At 36.8% G+C, this 20219-nt stretch overlaps 1 protein-coding gene across 8 annotated transcripts in view; it reads right to left on the minus strand.

Moving 5' to 3' along the window:
- The window catches only part of INPP4B (inositol polyphosphate-4-phosphatase type II B), a 333154-nt gene that overhangs the window by 215437 nt on the left and 97498 nt on the right, over window positions 1-20219 (minus strand). For 5 of the 8 annotated variants that reach the window (XM_074823724.1, XM_074823728.1, XM_074823726.1 and 2 more), the window contains one exon: window positions 42-126. In XM_074823724.1, the coding sequence (XP_074679825.1) occupies window positions 42-126 (85 nt within the window). Of the gene's footprint in view, window positions 1-41; window positions 127-19787; window positions 19871-20219 lie in introns of those variants that run through there. The other 3 variants (XM_074823727.1, XM_074823725.1, XM_074823729.1) reach the window with 3 other exon arrangements.

The raw sequence follows: 20219 nt of genomic DNA on the forward strand, positions 1-20219 counted from the left end.
AAAAAATTCACACTGAACATATTGAGCTATGTCTTACTTACTGAGAACTATTGAAACATCTGTTTTACTCCTGAACTCCACAATCCAGCAGCGCTCCAGGATTACCACTTCAGAGGCTTCAGAACTCTGTGAGACATAAAGATGACAAAACATTAGAATTTGGAACCTGACTGGGAAGTCCTTCTGTTTGGCTGTTCACAGCCAACACAACATGTAGATATAAAGACAACAAAGCACAATAGTCACTAGGCAGATGGATACAGGCATTCTTTAATTACTGATCTGTGCCATCCTACTTCAGCTCAATGAGCTATAATGGGAATAAACTGTTAGAAAAGATTATGCAGGAAACTAAGTAAAAAGGAACTCAGTAGTTAGGTTTTTTTCATATTGTAGGTATTCAAAAGTTTAGGTGCCACCTCATTCCTAAGCAAATCAGGCAAGCCCAGCTTATTCCAACCTCCATATTTACTAATAAGGCTGAATTAAATGTCAGATTCTATTCAAAGAGTAAGATACTTCCAAGCAAATGAAATAACATGTAACCTTACAGGAGGTATTTCTCTTCAATTTTTGTTTAAAAGGGATGTCTTTATCATCGCTTGAAACTTTGGATGTTGTCTCTGGCTCTGCAATTCCGATGACATTAAGTGATATGGACCTATTGCAGAGTGCAATAAGATACAAATTACCACTATCATTTTTTGTGAGTGCTCTGCAGAGAAGATGCAGACTCTTCTCCTAGTTTAGTAAGTGTGACTCATTTTTCAGAAGAGTGAAGCTATCAATCACTCCCTCGGAATTAATTTTTTTTCCCTTAAAACTTTTATTATCCATTTTTTACCTCTAACATCTGGTAACAAATAACCCTTAGAACATGCACCCATACACTTCCTCATCTCAGGTTCCCAACATGAATGTTGCAGAGCTCATTCTCTACCTCAGTGAGATTCTGCAGGGATTAATGTAAATTCTTATTTTAACATTCCTTCCTCAGGTACTTTTTTATTCCAAGTGTTCCTAAAGATGAAAAACCTTTCATATTGCAGACCAATTTTACCGAAAGCCTAAACTTTAGTTCCACATATTTGACACTTAATGAATGACTTCATAAAAAAGTTCATATTTATAACATCTGCCTTACATATGCAAGTTTTCTTGTCTACCTCTTCCTCTGCATTTATGCTGTGTTATTTGGCCTGCCAGAATCAGACCACCTTTTTGCCAAGAGTTTCACATTCATTTTTAAATGGATGGCTTGATCCTGCAGTTTCTCACAAAAAGAACCTTTACTTACGTAATAATACCATTGTTTTTTCACAAACAAAAAAGTGAAAGCTTAATATAGTAAGACTGTAAGACTACAGTAACACTGACACGTAACAAACAGGTAACATTTTGGAACATCTAACAAGGATTTCCTTGAGAAAGTCTATATTTATTCCCTCTCTCACACCTTTTACCACTTATTAAATGAACACTCCAAACCCAGTATCAAAGCACAAATCAACATCCAGAGGTGACAAAAGGTTAAAATAGAACAGAGGAGCGGGGAAAAAAAGCACATGATGTTGTATTGAAATATGCCAGAAGTCAAGGGAGAAGGTTTAATGGACCAAGAAAAAGCAATCAAACTTATCCAGAAACCATTTGTACATTGAATTCTTTGAAATATTATTCAGGCTGGGCTGGGCTAAAAAGGGATATATTGTCCTGTAGACTGAAGAACAGCTAATTGATTGTTTAAAAAAAGGAAAAAATGAAGGAAAGTAGTGAAACAGTGCAGTGAGTTTGGGGAGAAATACAAGTGCTACGTTGGGAGCTTTTTTATTTATAGAATCCAGCAAGTCAAGCATACTTGGTAACCCAGAGGCAATTCTCAGGTGCTATCATGTGAGGCATTCTTTGAGGTTCTACCAGGGAAAATAAAATACAGGAAGTCTTTATGAGCAACAGCTGAAGTCAGCATGGGAAAATAGGCAATAATAATTAAAACAACAAACAGCTGACTAATTAGGAAGAGTTCTGCACTGCAATGATGCTGATAACTATTTTAATTCTTTAGATTTTGAAGCAAGATTTCAACACTGATACAGTCTCCCAGATAACCCTCATTTGAAAAGTAGGTAATGCAGCCCATTCCTTCAAGAGCTGGCAATCTTTCAGAAAAGCTATGACCAAAAGAAGGGGTTTATTTCAGAAGTTAACAAATGTCTGAGACAATCTAACACTCAGCTGTGAGTCCATGAAAGACTCCTATCCAGACTGTCCAAAAAATACTCAAATCAACTCTAACAGCTTTTTCCCTTTTCATCCCTACAGAAAATGGTTCCTCTGCTGATATTCACGCCCCACAGATGAAACGTGCAAACGTGACAACTCCCTAGACTTAACGTTTCCTCCAAAACATATGTCTGCAGTAAGTGGAAGCCTGTCAGTATACAAAGACAAGCAACGCCCTGTTGCATGGCTTTCAGACAAGTCAGGTATTCAGAAAGGCTGGGAATGAAGAATAACAGCTTCCATGTAGTTTGCTATAGCTGCCAAGACTTAAAGGCTTGATCTTTGGATTTGTATATGAAAGGCATATGTATAATACAAACAAATTGGCAAATGGTTAGCAAAAAACAACTATCAGATAATCAACAAGAATTTGTTTAAGGTTTATCTCACAACGCAGTTGACATACAACAGTAACTGCAAACACAAGAGAGGATGGTTCAGAGTATTTCAAGCTTTCCGCGTTTCAGGACAGCAGACGCTACAGCATAAGAGCCTCTTTAGAGACAAGTTACTCCACACCTTACACCAGTGGAAGCTACAATGAAACAATGTTGCAACTTCAAATTAATCTGAATGATTTTCCAAGATACACAATCAAGTACAGTGATCAGAGGATATGCATTTACTTTTTTCTGTATGTGAGAGGGAAGGAGGGAAACAAGAAAAAAAGATGAAAGAGCATAAGGCTGCCAGAAAAGAAGTAGGTGTTGCTGCAAAACATCTCCCACATCCTGACACAAAACTGAAGAACAAGACCTTCAGAATTAGTATTATTGCAGACTTTTCATCATTTAGATGAGCTGTGCTCTGTCTGTCACACAAAAGGCTAACAAGGAATTTATTTACAAATGAAATGACAAAATTGTAATCAAGGGAACCATTATGTGTATCTGATAGAGATCAGCTTTGATTTTCAGTACCTGAAGAGATCCAAAATTTCTCTCTTACTTTAAGTGCATAATATAAGCTTATTTGGACTAGATATTATTTTATTTTTCTAGGTTTGATTTTAATAAAAGGGTAACTTCCAATGATCTGGTCTTTATGCATGGCAAACAGGATCAAAATCAGATCTGTAGTAATGTGTTACAACCCAACATATTTTTTCTTTTCCTCCTACCATTGGTAATTTTGGCTGTTACAAAAAACTTACTGGATCAATCCAAATGCCAAAAAGCAACTAGGCCTTGGACTATCACATCTTTCTTAAAATTCTGACAAATTCTAGAGGCATCCCACCACCACCCAGATCAGGAAATTGTTTTAAAACACTGATCTAACCTAAATATCCTAGTAAAATTGATACAGTAGAAAAGTGACCAAAACCGAAAATTAGCAGAAACTGTTTCAATTCACTTTGCCAAGTGATTGGATGAGCTTTGCTATCAGTATGCTCTTGTAAATCCGAAGTACTACTGTACTACTAAATCCACTAATGTCTACTGTAACTGCCACGTGTTTCAAATCAGAGTAATGAAGATATCCCTGTTTCTGTGGAGTCCACGCCTAAAACTGAAATAAGAGATAGTCATACCAAAACACATGAGCAGGTGTCTGCTAACTGCATAGTCAGACCTACATAACTGTACATAATTCTTTTTAATGTAAAGAAAGCTTACTTATATTAAACTGGCAACCATCATGCAAGTACCTAGCTCCAGATTCATAAGCAATCTGAAGCATACATTGTATAAAGAAGTTTCCTGATAGAGTAAGATATAATATTTTTGCAATTAGAAAGCACAAAAAATGAAAAAACATTCTACAGCAGCAAGGGAAACACATGGTATTTGAAATTACATTGGTACATTTTTTCAGTTCTTTCTAACTCTCTGCACCAAATCGGTAAATTACATTGCAGCTAGAATTTGTAACTACATTATTTCAGACTCCAGCCTGCCATTTTTCTTTGGACTGGGGAGAAAAAGAATCTTTCAAAAAAAATAAAAGCACTGAGGAACTTTTAAAACTGTTGGAGTGGCACGTTTGAGCTATTTTTGCATTCCTGTAGATCTGACTCCATGTATCATTGTGGGGGGGAGGAAGTGTGTCATTATGAAAGGGTTTTACAATAGGAGATTTGTTGCTGGGGGCAGGGAGGGGATATAAAAATCTGCCGTTAGCTATATCAAGTCGAGAACTAAACTGACAGTTAAAATTAGAAGTGACATTCCAAGCAATTCCTCTGTATTAAAACAGTAAGCAGGAAAGTAAAGCTATAGCCTTGTAGAAAAAAACCAAACGCTACAGAAAGTAAAAACTCTTCTAATAAGACAGAAAAAGCCTCCACAGTCAAGTGGGAGTTGGGGGGTGGGGTGTGTGTGTGAATTTCAGTTTATTTTTTTAAAAGCTTACTTTTGCAAACTTGAAATAACTAAATTGAAATCATTATAGTGTAGAGATGCTACATACACCAATCTACTTGTCATGCTTTTCAAATCAGTTATTTTCTGCCTGAATTTATAAGTATTCCTATAATAAAAACAAGTTAAAGACAGAAATTTTATGGAAAGATAACAAAACATAACTAAAAAGGATAAAACTATAGTCACACAGAAGTAAGACAAAAGACTAGGCTAGGAACAAAAAAGAAAAAAAAAAGAAAATACTTTCAAAATGCAAATGATGAGAATTGGTTTCAGTTCTTGCTTGCTATTAAAGAAAATACTGACAATAGAGAAATTTGCCTGCAGGGACTGGTAGTAGCAGGTGAAGTTTATCAAATTATTTTGAATCCATATCATCTCTCCCTCAAACTGCAAAGTCATCCCTGTCCAGCACTTACTAGAAGACATATCTAATGCCTTCGCTGGAAGCCTTAGAAGAAAAGTTGGTGACTGAGGAAACCTGAAAGACCAGGTGTTTGGGCACCTACAAGGCTGCTTTCAGTGATATACAGGCCAAGTGCTTAACTTGCAGGAACAGAAAGCGAAGTGAAGCCCCCACTCCTCATTAGGGATTCTTCTCTAGTTCCACCACATACCTCCATCCCAACTGTGCAAACCTGGCTCAGAATACCTCAGCGTCCTCAGACTCCTACTGAAGGCTGGTTTTCCAGGAGAGCTAGAAGGAGGTGAATAGGCGTGACGATATGGCCGCTATCTCTTGGCACACCTACAGTGCGACCAAAGGTCTGCAACACATAATGCTATTAACGATAGCCTAGTGTTAACCTAACTAGCTCTGACACCAATAGCAGCAAAGTCCTAAGGGCATTAGAAATGGCACAAGCTGTACAACTTGCCTACGAGCCTGAGTTTTTACAGCTTCACTGGTACTGGCAAATGGGCTAGTCAGATTGATACTAGCTCAATAATGCATGCATGTGCTCAGGTCATGCTTTTGAGTACACTATAAACATTACCATCTACATTTGCTATTTCAGTGTTAGCACAGATAAGGTTCATCACTACAAAGTTAAAGCACAGCTTTTTTAATATATATTTTATATACATGAACAAGAAAAAAGCACCACGATTTGACAGGGTGATTTCATTCATAAATAGAAAAGCTATCAGTCTTAAATTTACTTCAGTGTATTTCTACAGCAATATGTCCATTACCAAATAGAGCAAAATACATTGTTCTAAGTTTCAGGTATTAACAAATGACTGCATGACATACACAAGCATATAACTTGCAGAATTAAAAACTCCCCTTTAAATAGTGGCAAGCAGTATTCAACAATCTGAAATCTCCTTTAATATTATATATTCTTCTGCCATATTAATATTCCCACCCTATGCCTATTAAGTAACGCAAAGCCTACAACCCAAGCTGCGTGATAAGGAAAAACATGCTTCCAGGGCATCTGATGAGGTGCTTCAATTATTCCAGACAGACTGTAACCTGGTAGTTCATTGCAACCACCTTTACAAACTGTCAGCTCACTGAAAGATACTCAAATCATCTTTTTCAAAAATCACCCTACCCACTGTGATTAATCCATCATGCAATGCTACCAGATACCAACTTCAAGCTGACAATATAATACTACTAATCTGCATTCACTGTGGAAAATGTTGACTTACGTCACTGAACAAGCCCTGCAGAACCGACAAGTACTTTTAATAGACTATTACCTTTAACAAATGTGAATACCTAACCAATAGTAATTTTCTTTTCAGTTTCAAAATGCATTAGTAGTAATAATAATAATAATGTACAAATACACATTCTTTTAATTCACACCCCACATTCACTTAGTTTATTATGCACAGGCATAATTAAAGAATGAAAATGAAACACTTTCTACATTCTACACACAGCTTGAAACAATCTCAAATTACCCTTCCTACATAAAAAGTTAATTATATACAGTTCAGATACGAATTAGTTAAGTTTTTCAAAGTTATATTTTGGTGCAAGACTCCAGTGCTGTATCACAACACATACCTTGGATAATACACTTTTTAAAAAAATTCTCCCCCTTTGTTCTCACATTTTGGCTGTCATTTAAAAAACATGTTATTATTCTCTGGCTCAGTTCCCAATATATTGCCTTTTTACTTCAGAAATAGCTTAAAATAAGAATTAAAAGTTAACTGTATTTTAAAATTAGGTATGACAGCTTAATTACAGCTTTTACCAGTTTCGGCAGTACCAGAGAAGTAAGGAAGGCAGAATACAAAAACATTATTGCTACAAGTATTGTGTGTTTGTAAAATGCATTATCTTTGGATATTTAAAGGTGGACAATAAAGGATGTTTCTCTCCACTGGGAAGAATTCTGCCAATTTTTACCATTTTATTGCAAGTCTCACAACATCTGGCATAACTTTCAGTAGCTCTCAGCAACTCTCAGCTCCTGGAGCCACAATATCACAAGCTTTCCAAAGATCTTTTTGTTGGTTTTCAAAATTGTGCATGATTTAAGCCAAACTCCTAATTTTTCAGGGCCATAGCTTCTTAAATCTTGAAGTGGCAATACCATCCTTGTGGAAGAGATACAATCAAAATGTCCTTGCTGAAATTAATTTGAGTCACAAGAGCTTATATCTCTTCCATTAAAAAAAAAAAAAGGCTCAGATGAAACAACTGATTAAACTGATTATATAAATTACCCCCTTCCTTATGGAAGCCCAAGGAACAAGAATGATGGGAAGACCACCAGCTGCTCCTTGGGGACAAATTCTCTGCCAGGTTCATTGTGACTCATTGATACAGGGAGGTTTACATACCTCTGCAGGGTAGAATCTATCTTGTAGAAAGCAATTTTATTTTCTGCTAGAGGAAGAAAAAGAGATTTCACTGAGGTGTTTGTGAAAATAAATGTTTTACTGGTTTTGGGACAGTTGACTAACAACAGATGATGAGTTTCTCTTGATACTTAGGATGTATAAAAATAACTTTATTGGTAGCCACCATGTTATGATTTCCTTTTAAGTAACAATTTTCCAGTTGTGAGTGAACTATTAAAAAAAAATAACAAATAAATCAATGGATGTACACATTGCACTCCCTACATGAGAACAAAAGCTTCTACCCGAATGGTTAACAAGCTTTATTTGGTCATTTCTATTCAGTATCAGTTTCAGCTCAAACAATATTGTGCTGGTGAGACTCAGTTAAAAGGAACATCATATTTAATGCTAGGACAGTTCTGGCTATTTGACTTTAACGTGCAAGAAAGTGCAAAAATAGAAGCATTTCAAGCTCCAGTAGCCAGGCCCAAATTGATCTCAGTGGAAAAGGGGACACACATATAGATCTGTTATTCCTCTGGAAAACTCTGCCAAGCAAGATTTTACCAGCTCTGATTGCCAAAGGACTGAAGAACCAGGCTACGATGACAATGATTGCACTCTGTTGCTATGATACTCCTCTTGGTATTGAGAAGAACAAACATGACAAAGGACTCCTAGAACAAGGGCACCAGCGAATCACTGGAATGGGACCAATAGGCAATACAAAGTCCTGTTTGTGATGCAAGGGGGGTGGCAGGAAGACCACTGTCATGAATATAAGTATACTTCAGTATGTAAGTAAGAAGGAAGTGGACAAAATCCCAGGAACTGAGTAGACAACTGGGAACAACGGTTCCCTGACACAAGGTCTCAACACGGGCTGTGCAGCCCCTGTAATCAAGAAGGTGAGAAACAAAGAAGTTTTCTGGGTTGCACCAAGTCCCATGCTATTAAACCCATGCTGAAATTAATTTAGCTACAAGAGTGTCTTCTTAAGAAGAGACTCGTAGCAAGCAGAAATGGTTGCTGTTGGCAACCCCCAAAATATGCCAGGCATGGAAGAGTCATACAGAGAGCTCATGAGTAAGGAAGAGCAGAGGGCAAGGAGTGCGTGCTGAATACAATACATTCAGCCCACAGCCATAACAACTCCCTTGACTCCCTAGCAGTTCCAGCTAAATTTGGTGGCATAAGGTCTTTGTGTTTTTGAAACGGCTTGCTGAAAAGCTAGAGGATGCTTGCCACTAAACCGTATCAGGGAGAGGACAGAGTCACACCATGTGCCTGACCAATGCATCCTGACATGAAGAAATTCAGAAATTGTGAGGCACTATGACCCCTCTCCACTCTCTAGGGGACAGATAAATTCAACTAAAGGCAACTCTGCACAATACTCCACACAAGTTCATGAAAGGGACATTTTGGACAGTGCAAATTTCCTTTAACTAAGCTAGTTTATATTTTCCTCACAGACTTGAAATCTTTTTGCAATTGTGTTTAATTCTATTTAATTCCAAAACAGAGTACCTATTTGTCAGAAAGTGTTTAAGTAAGAGATGATCCAAATTGATAGACAAACTTAAGAAAAAGGAAATGGAGAAGGGGAAATATATACCTGGAGCATTTTTATTTGGTAGCTAACACCTTCCACTGTAAAGCAATCATTCTTTAATTGCCATAATTTAATTAAATTTTTAATTTCTCTTAGTAGTTTAAAAAGCAGTTTCTCATGGCTTTATTACCTGCTCTTTATTCTGAATTTGGGTCACACGAGTGTCAGGCATGCAATGAACTCCATCCAAACTTTCTTACCTCTGGTGTTACTGGACTGCTCTTGTGAAACATGAACCTTAAATAAGAACACTTTGGCATAATTCACATTTCAAGATACAGACCAAGACTGTTTCTTCTGCCAGTCTCTGACTGACAGTCAAAATATATCAATTTAAAAAAACAAGTTATCTAGAACTTTATGAAGACGTAATATTACAAGCGGCTCGAGTTATCAGCAGCTCTGACGAAGACTATACTTTTAAATGCGTTACCAATGCACATAAACAGTGTTGAATAGAGCAATCAGTAACAGCTTTGTATCTTTATTATTGAAGATAAATAAAAGATCATAGTTTTATTTTACAGTGACTCTCCCCATCAAAAAACCAACTTGTAAACACCCAATCAAAACAATTGGAGGTAATCTAATACTTTTAAACAATTACAGTTGGCTCCATGTTTGGCTGAAGTTTTCCACAAAACCACAGAATGGTTGAGGCTGGAAGGGACCTCTGGAGGGCATCTGGTCCAACCCCCCTGCTCAAGCAGGGCCACCTAAAGCCAGTTGCCCAGGACCATGTCCAGACAGCTTTTGAGTACCTCTAAAGATGGAGAGACCACAGCCTCTCTGGGCAACCTGTGCCCAGTCACCCACACAGTGAAAAAGTGTTTCCTGACTGATATTCAGAGGGAACTTCCTGCGTGTCAGTTTGTGCCCATTGCCTCTACTTCTATCACTGGGCAGCACTGAAAAGAGTCTGGCACAGTCTTTGCACCCTCCCTTCAGGTATTTACACACACTGTTAAGATTCCTCCTGAGCCTTCTCCAGGCTGAACAGTCCCAGCTCTTTCAGCCTTTCCTCATTTGAGAGATGCTCTGGTCCCTTAATCTTTGTGGCCCTCCATTGGACTCTCTATAGTACGTGCATGTCTCTTCTACTGAGAAGCCCAGAACTGGATGTTTCTTATATTGTAACAATTCTACAGTTTAAATTATTTCATGACTTACATTACTATAATTTTAGTGTACTTTATACAGTAGCTTTCAGTACTGCAAATGACTGAACTGTCAGCAGTGCTGCATAGCTTGTCTTTTGTTTGTTTTTTTTCAAAGATAGAACACTTAGGTTTCAAAATATAATAAACTGGAATTGCAATAAAACAGCATTTTAACCAGCATAGTATGTTATCACCACTTAACAGCAAAGTCAGTACTGTGAGTGAACAGCCTCTCTACCATTACGTTGACAGTAACATAGCTACAGGCTATGAAGAGATCCCTCAAACACCCATCACCTCCAGATTTCAGTGCCCAGATGCCCTGACCACTGATTTGCCCTCAGACAGATCATGGCAATCCTGTGAATTCTGGTGTGTCTGATCCCAGGCATATTTGACATAAAACCAACATGCAGTATTTCCAAGGCAACGGGTGTATTAGACCAAAGATCCGTTATTCTGACTACAAGTGCCATAAATAATGTCCAAGGAAGAGGGAAAGCACGACAACTACATGCAGTACTCCCTCAGCCCCCAGCTGTTTTCACATCAGGGTTTTTCCTCAGATGTCTGTTCCATTCACTAACTCTCAATGATGATCCTCTTTCTTGAAAGCGCCTAGTATTTTTTTCAAATACATGTCTACTTCTAGCATCTACAGCATCTTATAGCAAGCAACTCCAGTATTTCCACTACCTGTTCCATGAAAAATCACCTTCTTTTGTTTGTTTGCAATCCAGTTCCTACTGGCTTCATTTAACATCCTGAGATCTTGCATTGGAAGAGACCATGGACTGTTAATACCCTTCTCCTCCTTTAAACAAATCATGATTTTGCAGATTACTATCAGAGACCACCTTAGTCATCATCTCTTTTCCAGGCTGAAGAGTTTTATCTTCTTCATTCCTTGCCCTGATGACTCAGCTCTTTCTCTGAAACTTTCCCAGCTCCACTATACCCTGTAGGATGAGGGAAACTGCACAGTGGATCTTTACAGAGTTCTCTGCTTGGTTCTTTCCTTTCCCAACAGCTCCTAACATTCAATTTACTTCTTGACCACAACTGATCATCTATCTGATCTTTTCATGCAACTGTGCCAAGCCTATCGTTTTGATGGGAAATTTTTATTATTTCTCTTCACATGTATAAATTCACATTTATCCATGTAGATTTATCTGTCACTTTATTGCCTAATGATTTAGACTTCTATGGTGATTCTACAATTATTCATACTTGATCCCCCATCTTAACTATTCAGTAAGTTAGTATCATCAGACTTTCTCACCTCATTGCTTACCTTCCTCTCAAAGGTTTATGCACAAGTGACAGTACCAGCCTCAACACATATCCTTGCTGATGCACTACACTCTAAGAACCGGCCAAGTAGTCACCATTCCTAGACCTTATATTTTATTCAACTAGTTACCCATGCTAGACTTCCCCTCTCCTATTACAATGTAGTGATTGGCATTATTTTTATTAGAAGGTGAAAAAAACTACATTGAAAGGCAAATGAAAGACATAAGTGTATATGAAGTAAATAAATACAGTTGCTTATGTAATCATTTTGCATGCACTCTTGGAAGTGAAAGATGTTTTCAGGGATCATACAGATCATTCATTGATTTAAATTATGAATGTGCAGTTATTTAAATATATTTAAAATATGGACATCATAAATGACAAAAATTGCAGCAAAAACAGTGTATTTAAAAACATATTTCAAGCGCAGAGCAAAACAAGACCAAATTGCATTCCACTGGTTGGCCTCCAACAAGTTGTGCAGAGAACTATGTTTTACTCAAGACTTAGTTTCATGATCCACAGAACGCCAAAGAAACAGCCTCAGGATGGACTTTTAACCCTTCATAAGAAAATACCTTTCTTCATAGTACCTTTCTTTTCATTATAAGTCTTATGTTTTCCCCTGAAGGTTTTCCCAAAGTGAAAAATCAATCCAAAATTCACTATATGCTATCAACTTTTCCCACAACCTTAGAATAAAAACATTGCAAAAACTAAGTGGTTTGATATATTTTTCATTATAAACTGTAAGTGCTAACGTATCCAATGTATGCATTGTAAAGATAACTCCTGCTCTTCTCATTCCTTGGATTGCCCATAGTGATGTCGACTTTTATTTGAAAGCAAGCTATGATTTTCACCCCCACCTTGAGCTTTAATCTTCTGCATAGTGCTTCTGAAAGAAGCAAACAGAGTATTTTTCAAGGTGGTCAAGACTCAGTATACTGAGAGACAGGCATTGTGTGATTAGTTATAGTCCCTTAGAGGATCAAAAGAATTCCTAGCAGACCTGTAAATTGTCTCCAGGTAGCCGTTGCCCAACATCAATAAATCCCAATTTCTAAACTAGGAACCAAATAAGACAAGCCTTTTATTTCTTTTTTAAGCTTCTTAATTTCAGCTTCCTCACTCCTCCTCCAGCATTTGTTTGTCCTCTCTTCTCTTTTCTTCTCTTTTTTGCAGCTAAAGGAATGGCAGCCCTCCAGATCACTCCCAAGCTCAAAGGGGCATACCAAGGTGTGCCAGAGTACAGCTCTGCCTTTAACCTGTCCTGGTATCAATGCCAACACCAGGCATGTCTGTGTTCTTTGTAACAGAAGCAAAATTAGGCCCTTGATATTCTATATGCATATCTGCTATATTTTATGTTTGAGGATAAACAAAACAAAAACACCCAGACCACATAGAAACCCAAACCTGTTACAGTCATGGAAAGATAAGGGTTTTATTCCTCCCAGAGAAACTTTTCATCTCATATCCCCTTACAACCAATAAGTTGCTCAACATAAAAGGCAGAGTGAGAAATTCATGTGTGGGCACCCAGAGAAAAACCACCTAGGTTATAAGCTCTCAATTTAGAAAGCTTACATCATACTCCATGAAATGAGAGAGACTTACTAAACCTCATCAACTTTAATTCAAAAAACACAAACACCTCCCTTCCCTACTGATTAACAACAGTATTTTATTTCAGACATGGTACTGACTTTTTGATCTTTCAAATTACATCTCAGGAACTCTCTCACTAAACAGGACCTGGTAAAGTAATTTATGTGACAAACTGTAGAAATTAGATGCTTGGGAATTAGAAGACAAACATTCTAAGCAGCAAGAATAATTTTCAGTCAGTCAAATACCAAAGGAAATGGTGGCATTTCACAAATACATCCCACTTTATTCTTAATAAGCAAGTTTTGTATATAGATTTTGAAAAACAAATACCTCTGCTCAAAAAAATGTTCTTGCTTTACTAGAACATCCTGTATTTCTATTTTAGGATGTTTATAAGAACAGTAACTAAGCATGAACAAATGTTTTATAAAAAAGTACATTTGTGCAGACAATTGAGTGCGGACAAAACAAGCCAGGTATCAGTAGAAGGACACTTCTCATAAAACAGTTTCTTCACCTCTCATCTCTCAGGACATCCTCAAGGAAATCACACACACCACTTCTCAAATACAAGCTTTGGAATGGAGGATGCAGTTTTATAGGCAACTAAACTGACATAACAGCTAAAATTCATAACTCTACTAGATACCAAATACATCCAATGGGCCATAAAATAGAAGTTATGGGCTCGGTATGATCTCTCCCTCCACAGCCAACTCACATTCCACCAGATATAAACTGCCTGTCTCTTCCCCTCAGGAGGCAACTGCTTTCTCATGTCTTCCTTCCACCAAGGACACCCTGTCTACTCTTCTCCCACCTCCCCTCCTAGGGGCTACCTTTCCTTTCTGAGACAATAAAATTGATCCGTACTTAATTGCGCTCTGTGCAACAGTCTTCACCTTCTATTTAGCTTTGAATACTGATGTTTTGATTTCAGACCTTAACAAAGACATTTGTGATCAAGAGCTTGTCACTTCTCAGCTGTGTCACTTGGTCTAATGAACTCCATAGCCTCTAACTACTGATCTTGATTATGTTCTCGCATCGTCACAGATACACCATCACTATCGTTGTTCAGAGTATCATGCACAGAAAGAAAATGGGAGTAATGAGCCCACAGAAAGAAAGTTTAGGAGAGGTATTTTTAACAGTTAGGAAAGAAAGATCAATAGGTCAGTATGTATGAGCAAGAAGGGTACCTACTTGTGTGAGCGGGCACACCATAGCATGTTTAAGTTCAAACTAAATATAGTGACTTGATTTGCAGGGCAAACAAAGTTTTCAAAAATACCTGCCAAAGAGTAGTACTTGGGGTTTCTGACCTGTTTACCCAAAATTCTTTTTTAAATAATGATGAGTATCAAAGCAAACTTTTATCTGTACTTAGACCTATCCACCTTCTCTCTGCAAATACAATTTTTTCTTTCCACACTTTAAAAAAATCAAAGTATATTTAAAAAGAAAAGCACAAAATTCAGCCGCAGCCCCTGACTGCAAACTCCAGCTATGCAATCACTATTTGAAGCCAAGAACACAAAGAAAGAAAGTCCACCTGCAGAAACTACTATCAGCCTTCCAGATTCTCAAATATTTAAGTGTCATGTTCTACACTCAAAGCAGAAGTAAAAACAAATAGAAGCATTACAAGGTTAGTTTACTCAGATGCAATTATCCAGAAACTGTCTGTTGATTACAGCATCAACAGGCCCTAAATATTTCTTTATTTACATCTAAATACTATTTCAATACTTTTTATGTGCCTTGATATAGTGCAGAAACTGGGGTTTACAGTACCACGTGCTGGCTATAAACAGCAAGCATAAAACTGATTGTTAAAATTAATGGTATGTGACAAGCTCTAACATGCCTTAAAAACAAATACCCTTCATAGAATCATAATAAAAATATTCAACTCACTGATTCAACACACAGGTATTCATAATCTTAACAAAAAACTAAATTACAACTTCCATCTTAAAGCATTCTGCTTTAAACATGGAGGCTTTGTTCAAAACAATCTACTAATTAAAGTAATTCAGGTTTTTATACTCATTGGGAAAAGGCAGCTAAACAATTAGTGCTTTTACTTCCAACAGACACACTTAAGTTTGTGGTGTTATAAATGACTTCATTACAAGGCTGTGAAGCAGTTCCACATAAAGTTATTTAGTAGTACATTTATAATGACACAAACAAATGTAAGTCTCAAGTTGCAAAGAACTATTACATTTCCTAAATTAACATTACATGCAGAGTTACAGTTTTAAGGGAAAACAGCATGACTCCTACAAAAGAAAACCTGGATTCAAAAAAACTCCACAGACCAACAAAAAAGAAAAAAAAAAACCACCCACCAAAACTCAAACCAACAAAAAACCTCAGACAACACCTTAGTAAAAGTAAACTGAATTTTTAAAAAAATAGTTATAAATAGTTTTGTTACTAAACAAGAGATCTCTTCCAGAAAATCCAGTATATCAACTAGTTCAACTCAGCATTGTCCACACCTTCAGCTAGAAGGTATCAACTTATTTCCAGGTTAGTATTTGAAATGAAAATGTCATTTCAGATGTTTAGAAGGTTCCTTCCCTTAAAGGCTATCAATGAAAAATTTATAAACAATTTTCAGAAAAGAAAAAAAGTTATATGTTGACAGTTGTGCACACTAAGCAGATGTTGGACAACTGACCTGGTTATTTTTACTTCAGACATTAATAAGACAATTTACAATAGTCTGTCCTGCACGTAGGTGAAAAAAGAGCATCAGCCTTCTCTCTAGTCCATTTCATCACTTGGTTTAAAGGCCATTTTTACTGACCATTCTTAAATAAAAGTAGTTGAGAGAGGTGGAAAATCTTCCCCAAAGTATATGGAAGAAGAAACAGAGGTAAAAGTTAACACGTAGTCTCAAAAGACAAAGAAATGCTCGCTCTTTGAAAGTAGGTGTGGCTTTTTAGAAAGTCCCATTAAAAAAACCCCACCTGTTTTCTTTAACTTCCACCATATGGAGTGGAGAAAAAAGTAAGGCTATTTCATAAGGTTACCTTTGGCTACTAATTACAAAATCGATGTCAGATTTTACCATCACGGAGATAATTGTCTCAATTTGTTTCTAAATCTGTTCAAACTGTATACATATTATACCAAAAATGCTGCTTAGTAAAGAGAACAGGGAAACAATATTGCTTATCACCCCAGTTATGTCAGTATCTTACAAAAACCTCAAATTGTTAATTTACTAACCTGATTACTTTGACAGAAAAAGAACAACATTTACATTGCAACAGAACTCATAAAATTAAATTTTAAAAATTCTTAAATAAATAAACTACACAATAACTGTTGCATCTGCACAAAGGCCCACATAGCACAGTATGCATCTATGGTGGTGAACAAAGGCAAATAAACAGGGAATTCTTTCAGAGCAGGGCAAGCACATAGTCACACTTCTCTGAAAGACCTCCAAGCTTCTACTAGCCTTGTTCAGGGACTTTTCCGAACAAATGGGTAATTGTGTTTAATGAACTTGTATCGATTCCTTCAGCATATTGCATTTGTCGATATGTCCACTACTTCTACAACTTCCTCAGTTTTTTTCTGGCATTACCTCCGATTCTATTTTAAATAACCTTCTGCAATTACAAGAGCTTTAAAACCCAGTTTTACTGAGGATTTTATTTTTGATTATTTTGGTGGTTGTCATGGGGGTACAGCAAACTAGAATAACAACTTTTGTGGAAGGTTATTTAAAGGAAGGTTAGTTTTAAAAAAGTTAGGTTTAAAACACTTGTTATATGCAGAAAGCATATAACACAGATACATTTAGTGCACACAAAAGGGCAATACAGATGACTAAATAGTTCCTACAAACGAACTACAGAGAGTCCTTTCACTTTTACTTCTGAAAATTTGAGCTTGGCTATAAAACACAAATCAAACTATTGCAAGGATCCTATCCTAATTTATAGTAAACATTTCAAACCTGTGACATTTGCTAAGTAATGTTGTCCAACCTCATCTGGAGAGACCAATTCTAGCAGACTTCACAGCAGATCATCCTCAAGGAAAACTTAGCTTTACCAATACACAGTCTCAAAAGAGTCTGTGCATTTGAACAGTCCAAATAAGAAGCCACAGTTTGCTTACAAAACTATATATAAACATACATTACAAATTTGATGACATACTATGCAGACTTAGGTTAAACTTATCTCACCACAAATGAAAATTGTTTTCAAGACTAATCATGAATGCATTTGTTTCCTGGGAAAAAGAAACAAAGCAACAATTGACATTGAAGCATAGCAGATACTTGCTAAAAAAAAAATTCACTTTGGTATTTTTGTTTGCTTGCCTCTTTTTTTTTTTTTTTTTTTTTTTTTTTTTTTAAAGTTGTTGGTTCATATTGCACTTGCTGGTCTCTACGTAAAATATTCTAAAAGCTCACTGGCAACCAACAATAATTTTTCTGCATGATCACTGAGCAAGCATAGGATAGAACAGCCCTTATCTTGCCCTTCTGCATTTTCCTCTGTCTTTGGTCATAAAAAGACCACTTCCAGTTTCTGAAACAATTATTTCAAATGCTCAAGTACAGATAACAGTAATTAACTTTCCCCAAAGTATTTTCAGAACAACATTAAAAAACATTAAAAGAAAGGAGCAGCTGGAAGCACTGGATTAAAGATGATGAAGCTGTACAGTGTTCTGGAAATGTCAGTGCTTACTGCACATAAAAGCCTAGAAACACTTTTCAGAGGCAAGTTCAACCTTCATTTGGGCTTCCAATTCTGACCTGAAGCTGTAATTACTGGTCTCAAAAGGGGGAATAAAAGACTCCCTAGATGTTGCAGTTTTATCACTGATCTCAAAGAGCAAATCAAAAAGTTTCCAGTGAATGTTATAAATGCCCGAGTGAAGTTTTAGTCACAGTACCCCTCCAAAAAAAACCCCAAACAACAACAAACCCCAACCCCCCCAAAAAAGCCACATGCAACACTTTTGCCTTACATTGAAATAAGCAATAATCCCATTTCAAAAAGCTGTTTCCAATCTATGTATAGCTTTCAATTGTGTGCAAACACAAGAAAATAAGCATTATACACCAGACCCTTTGTGGTTTTAAGAAGATCACTCCTTCGCCATGCTGCCAAATCCTTCAAGACGGACTTCCATGAGCAGTTCACACGCAAAGTAGAGACGCTTAACAAGCAGCAAAGTGAAACACTCTCCGTATAAATTAAGTTTAATGTTATTTTTCATGTTTCAACTTATTAGTTTTATTTTCTATCTAAAGAAAAACAGAAACATGTTTTCCTAAAAAAACTTTTACAAACAGTTCTCTCATTTAACAGCCTCATCACTGCTTTGGTATTTAACCACTCTCAAAAGCCATTTATTACTTCATATACCATCTCACTGTAACTGCTGTGCCTTAAACATCGAGTGAAGTATTAGATATTCCCCAGGAAACTGATCAAAATGACACAGCATAAAGGGCAACCAACAATCTAGGGTATAATAAAATAACAGCACATTAAAGAATTAGTAGAACATTTATACTCAGTTGCACAGAAACCCTGTGAAACTGCTTACAACATTGACTTCGGTACCCAACATGTCCATCATGTTACTACTAATTTAAATGTCAAAGCAACTAACAGTGACTTTTCAAAGTGTTATAGAAGAAGTATGTTTATCATACTAAGATGCTGTAATCACATTTGATGAGGGATGAAGAGAATTACAAGCTGAATATTTAAAAGGGAACACAATTAATGAAACCATTTTATTTTGTCATGTCTAACCCAGCTACTCTTTAGGACATTATGAGCTTGTAGACAACCCAGTAAAGCAAGCCAGCAGGCACAGCAACATTGCTGCACATATATTTTCAGTTCTCTTTGTCAAACAACACTAAATCCCCAGCAACCAGGACCCAAAGATGAATGCTCTCATGTCTGTATTGTCAGGGGACCAAAGGAATATGACACCCAACTGTGGTCTGATATTCCTTCCTGGAACTTTACTCAGAGTGGGAATACAAACTATTTCCTTCTCTTTAGGAATTTTAAAGAAAAAATAATATTTTCTCCCTTTACTGGAACCCCTACAGTTCTCTTCCAAATTCCTGTTTTAGGGAAAGCCTGCAGCCACCAGACCTCTCTCTACCCACTGAGCATATTAACTCTGGAGCCCTGTTTCCACAAGTCTTCCCAGGCCATGGGTCCTGGCACCTCTGCCGCCTGCATCGTTCCAGAGTTTGGGGCAAAAGAGTGGATAAAGCTGAGCAATGTTGACCTTTTACCATATGAATTAATCACTACTAAATATGTACCTCAAGAATAATAAAAGAATCCTGTGTGCAGAACTAAATTATACAGAAGATTACTTAAAATATCTGGCTCTAAGTATCATTTCCAGAGACAATGAAGCACTTCTGAAGGGCTTTTTTGGTTTATTGATATTTTTAGAAGAATGAAACAAAGAAGAGAAATCAAATTTAGGACTTTAAGCATTTTTAAGCTTGTAGCTATAATTACTCTGTTCTAAGGATCCAATATAACTGTAGTAATTTCTGAGGAAAAAAAAAGAGCATTTTGGCTCATTCCACCCAATCTTTCTCACCATTACCATACGCATGATCAGTCTTCGATAATTCTTTACCACGGAACATCTCTTGAGGTAAGTTTCTCACACAAGCAAGAAGTCTACAAATAAAAGAGAATCAGCTTTCAAAAACATCTTATCCAATGCAATATATTAAAGATGAAAACTACCGCTAACATTTAACCTCTTCCACTGCTTCTAAATTGACACACACTGAGCACTTTCTTAAACGCAGCTAGAGACTAATCCAAGCAAGTGGCTAGGAATAGTAAGCACCCGTATCATTTCCATAAGTTTACACACACATAAAAATAAATCTAAACTCTCAAGGCCAACTCTTTTATGCTCTTTTGTCAGTAAGAACAGTGTTGGTATCCCAACACTGAAAAAGAACCAGGAAAACCATTGGAAACACGTGTGATTAATAAGAAACATACATATCTTATATGC

The sequence above is a fragment of the Strix aluco genome, chromosome 4 (assembly GCF_031877795.1).
Source record: "Strix aluco isolate bStrAlu1 chromosome 4, bStrAlu1.hap1, whole genome shotgun sequence".
Taxonomy (NCBI): domain Eukaryota; kingdom Metazoa; phylum Chordata; class Aves; order Strigiformes; family Strigidae; genus Strix; species Strix aluco.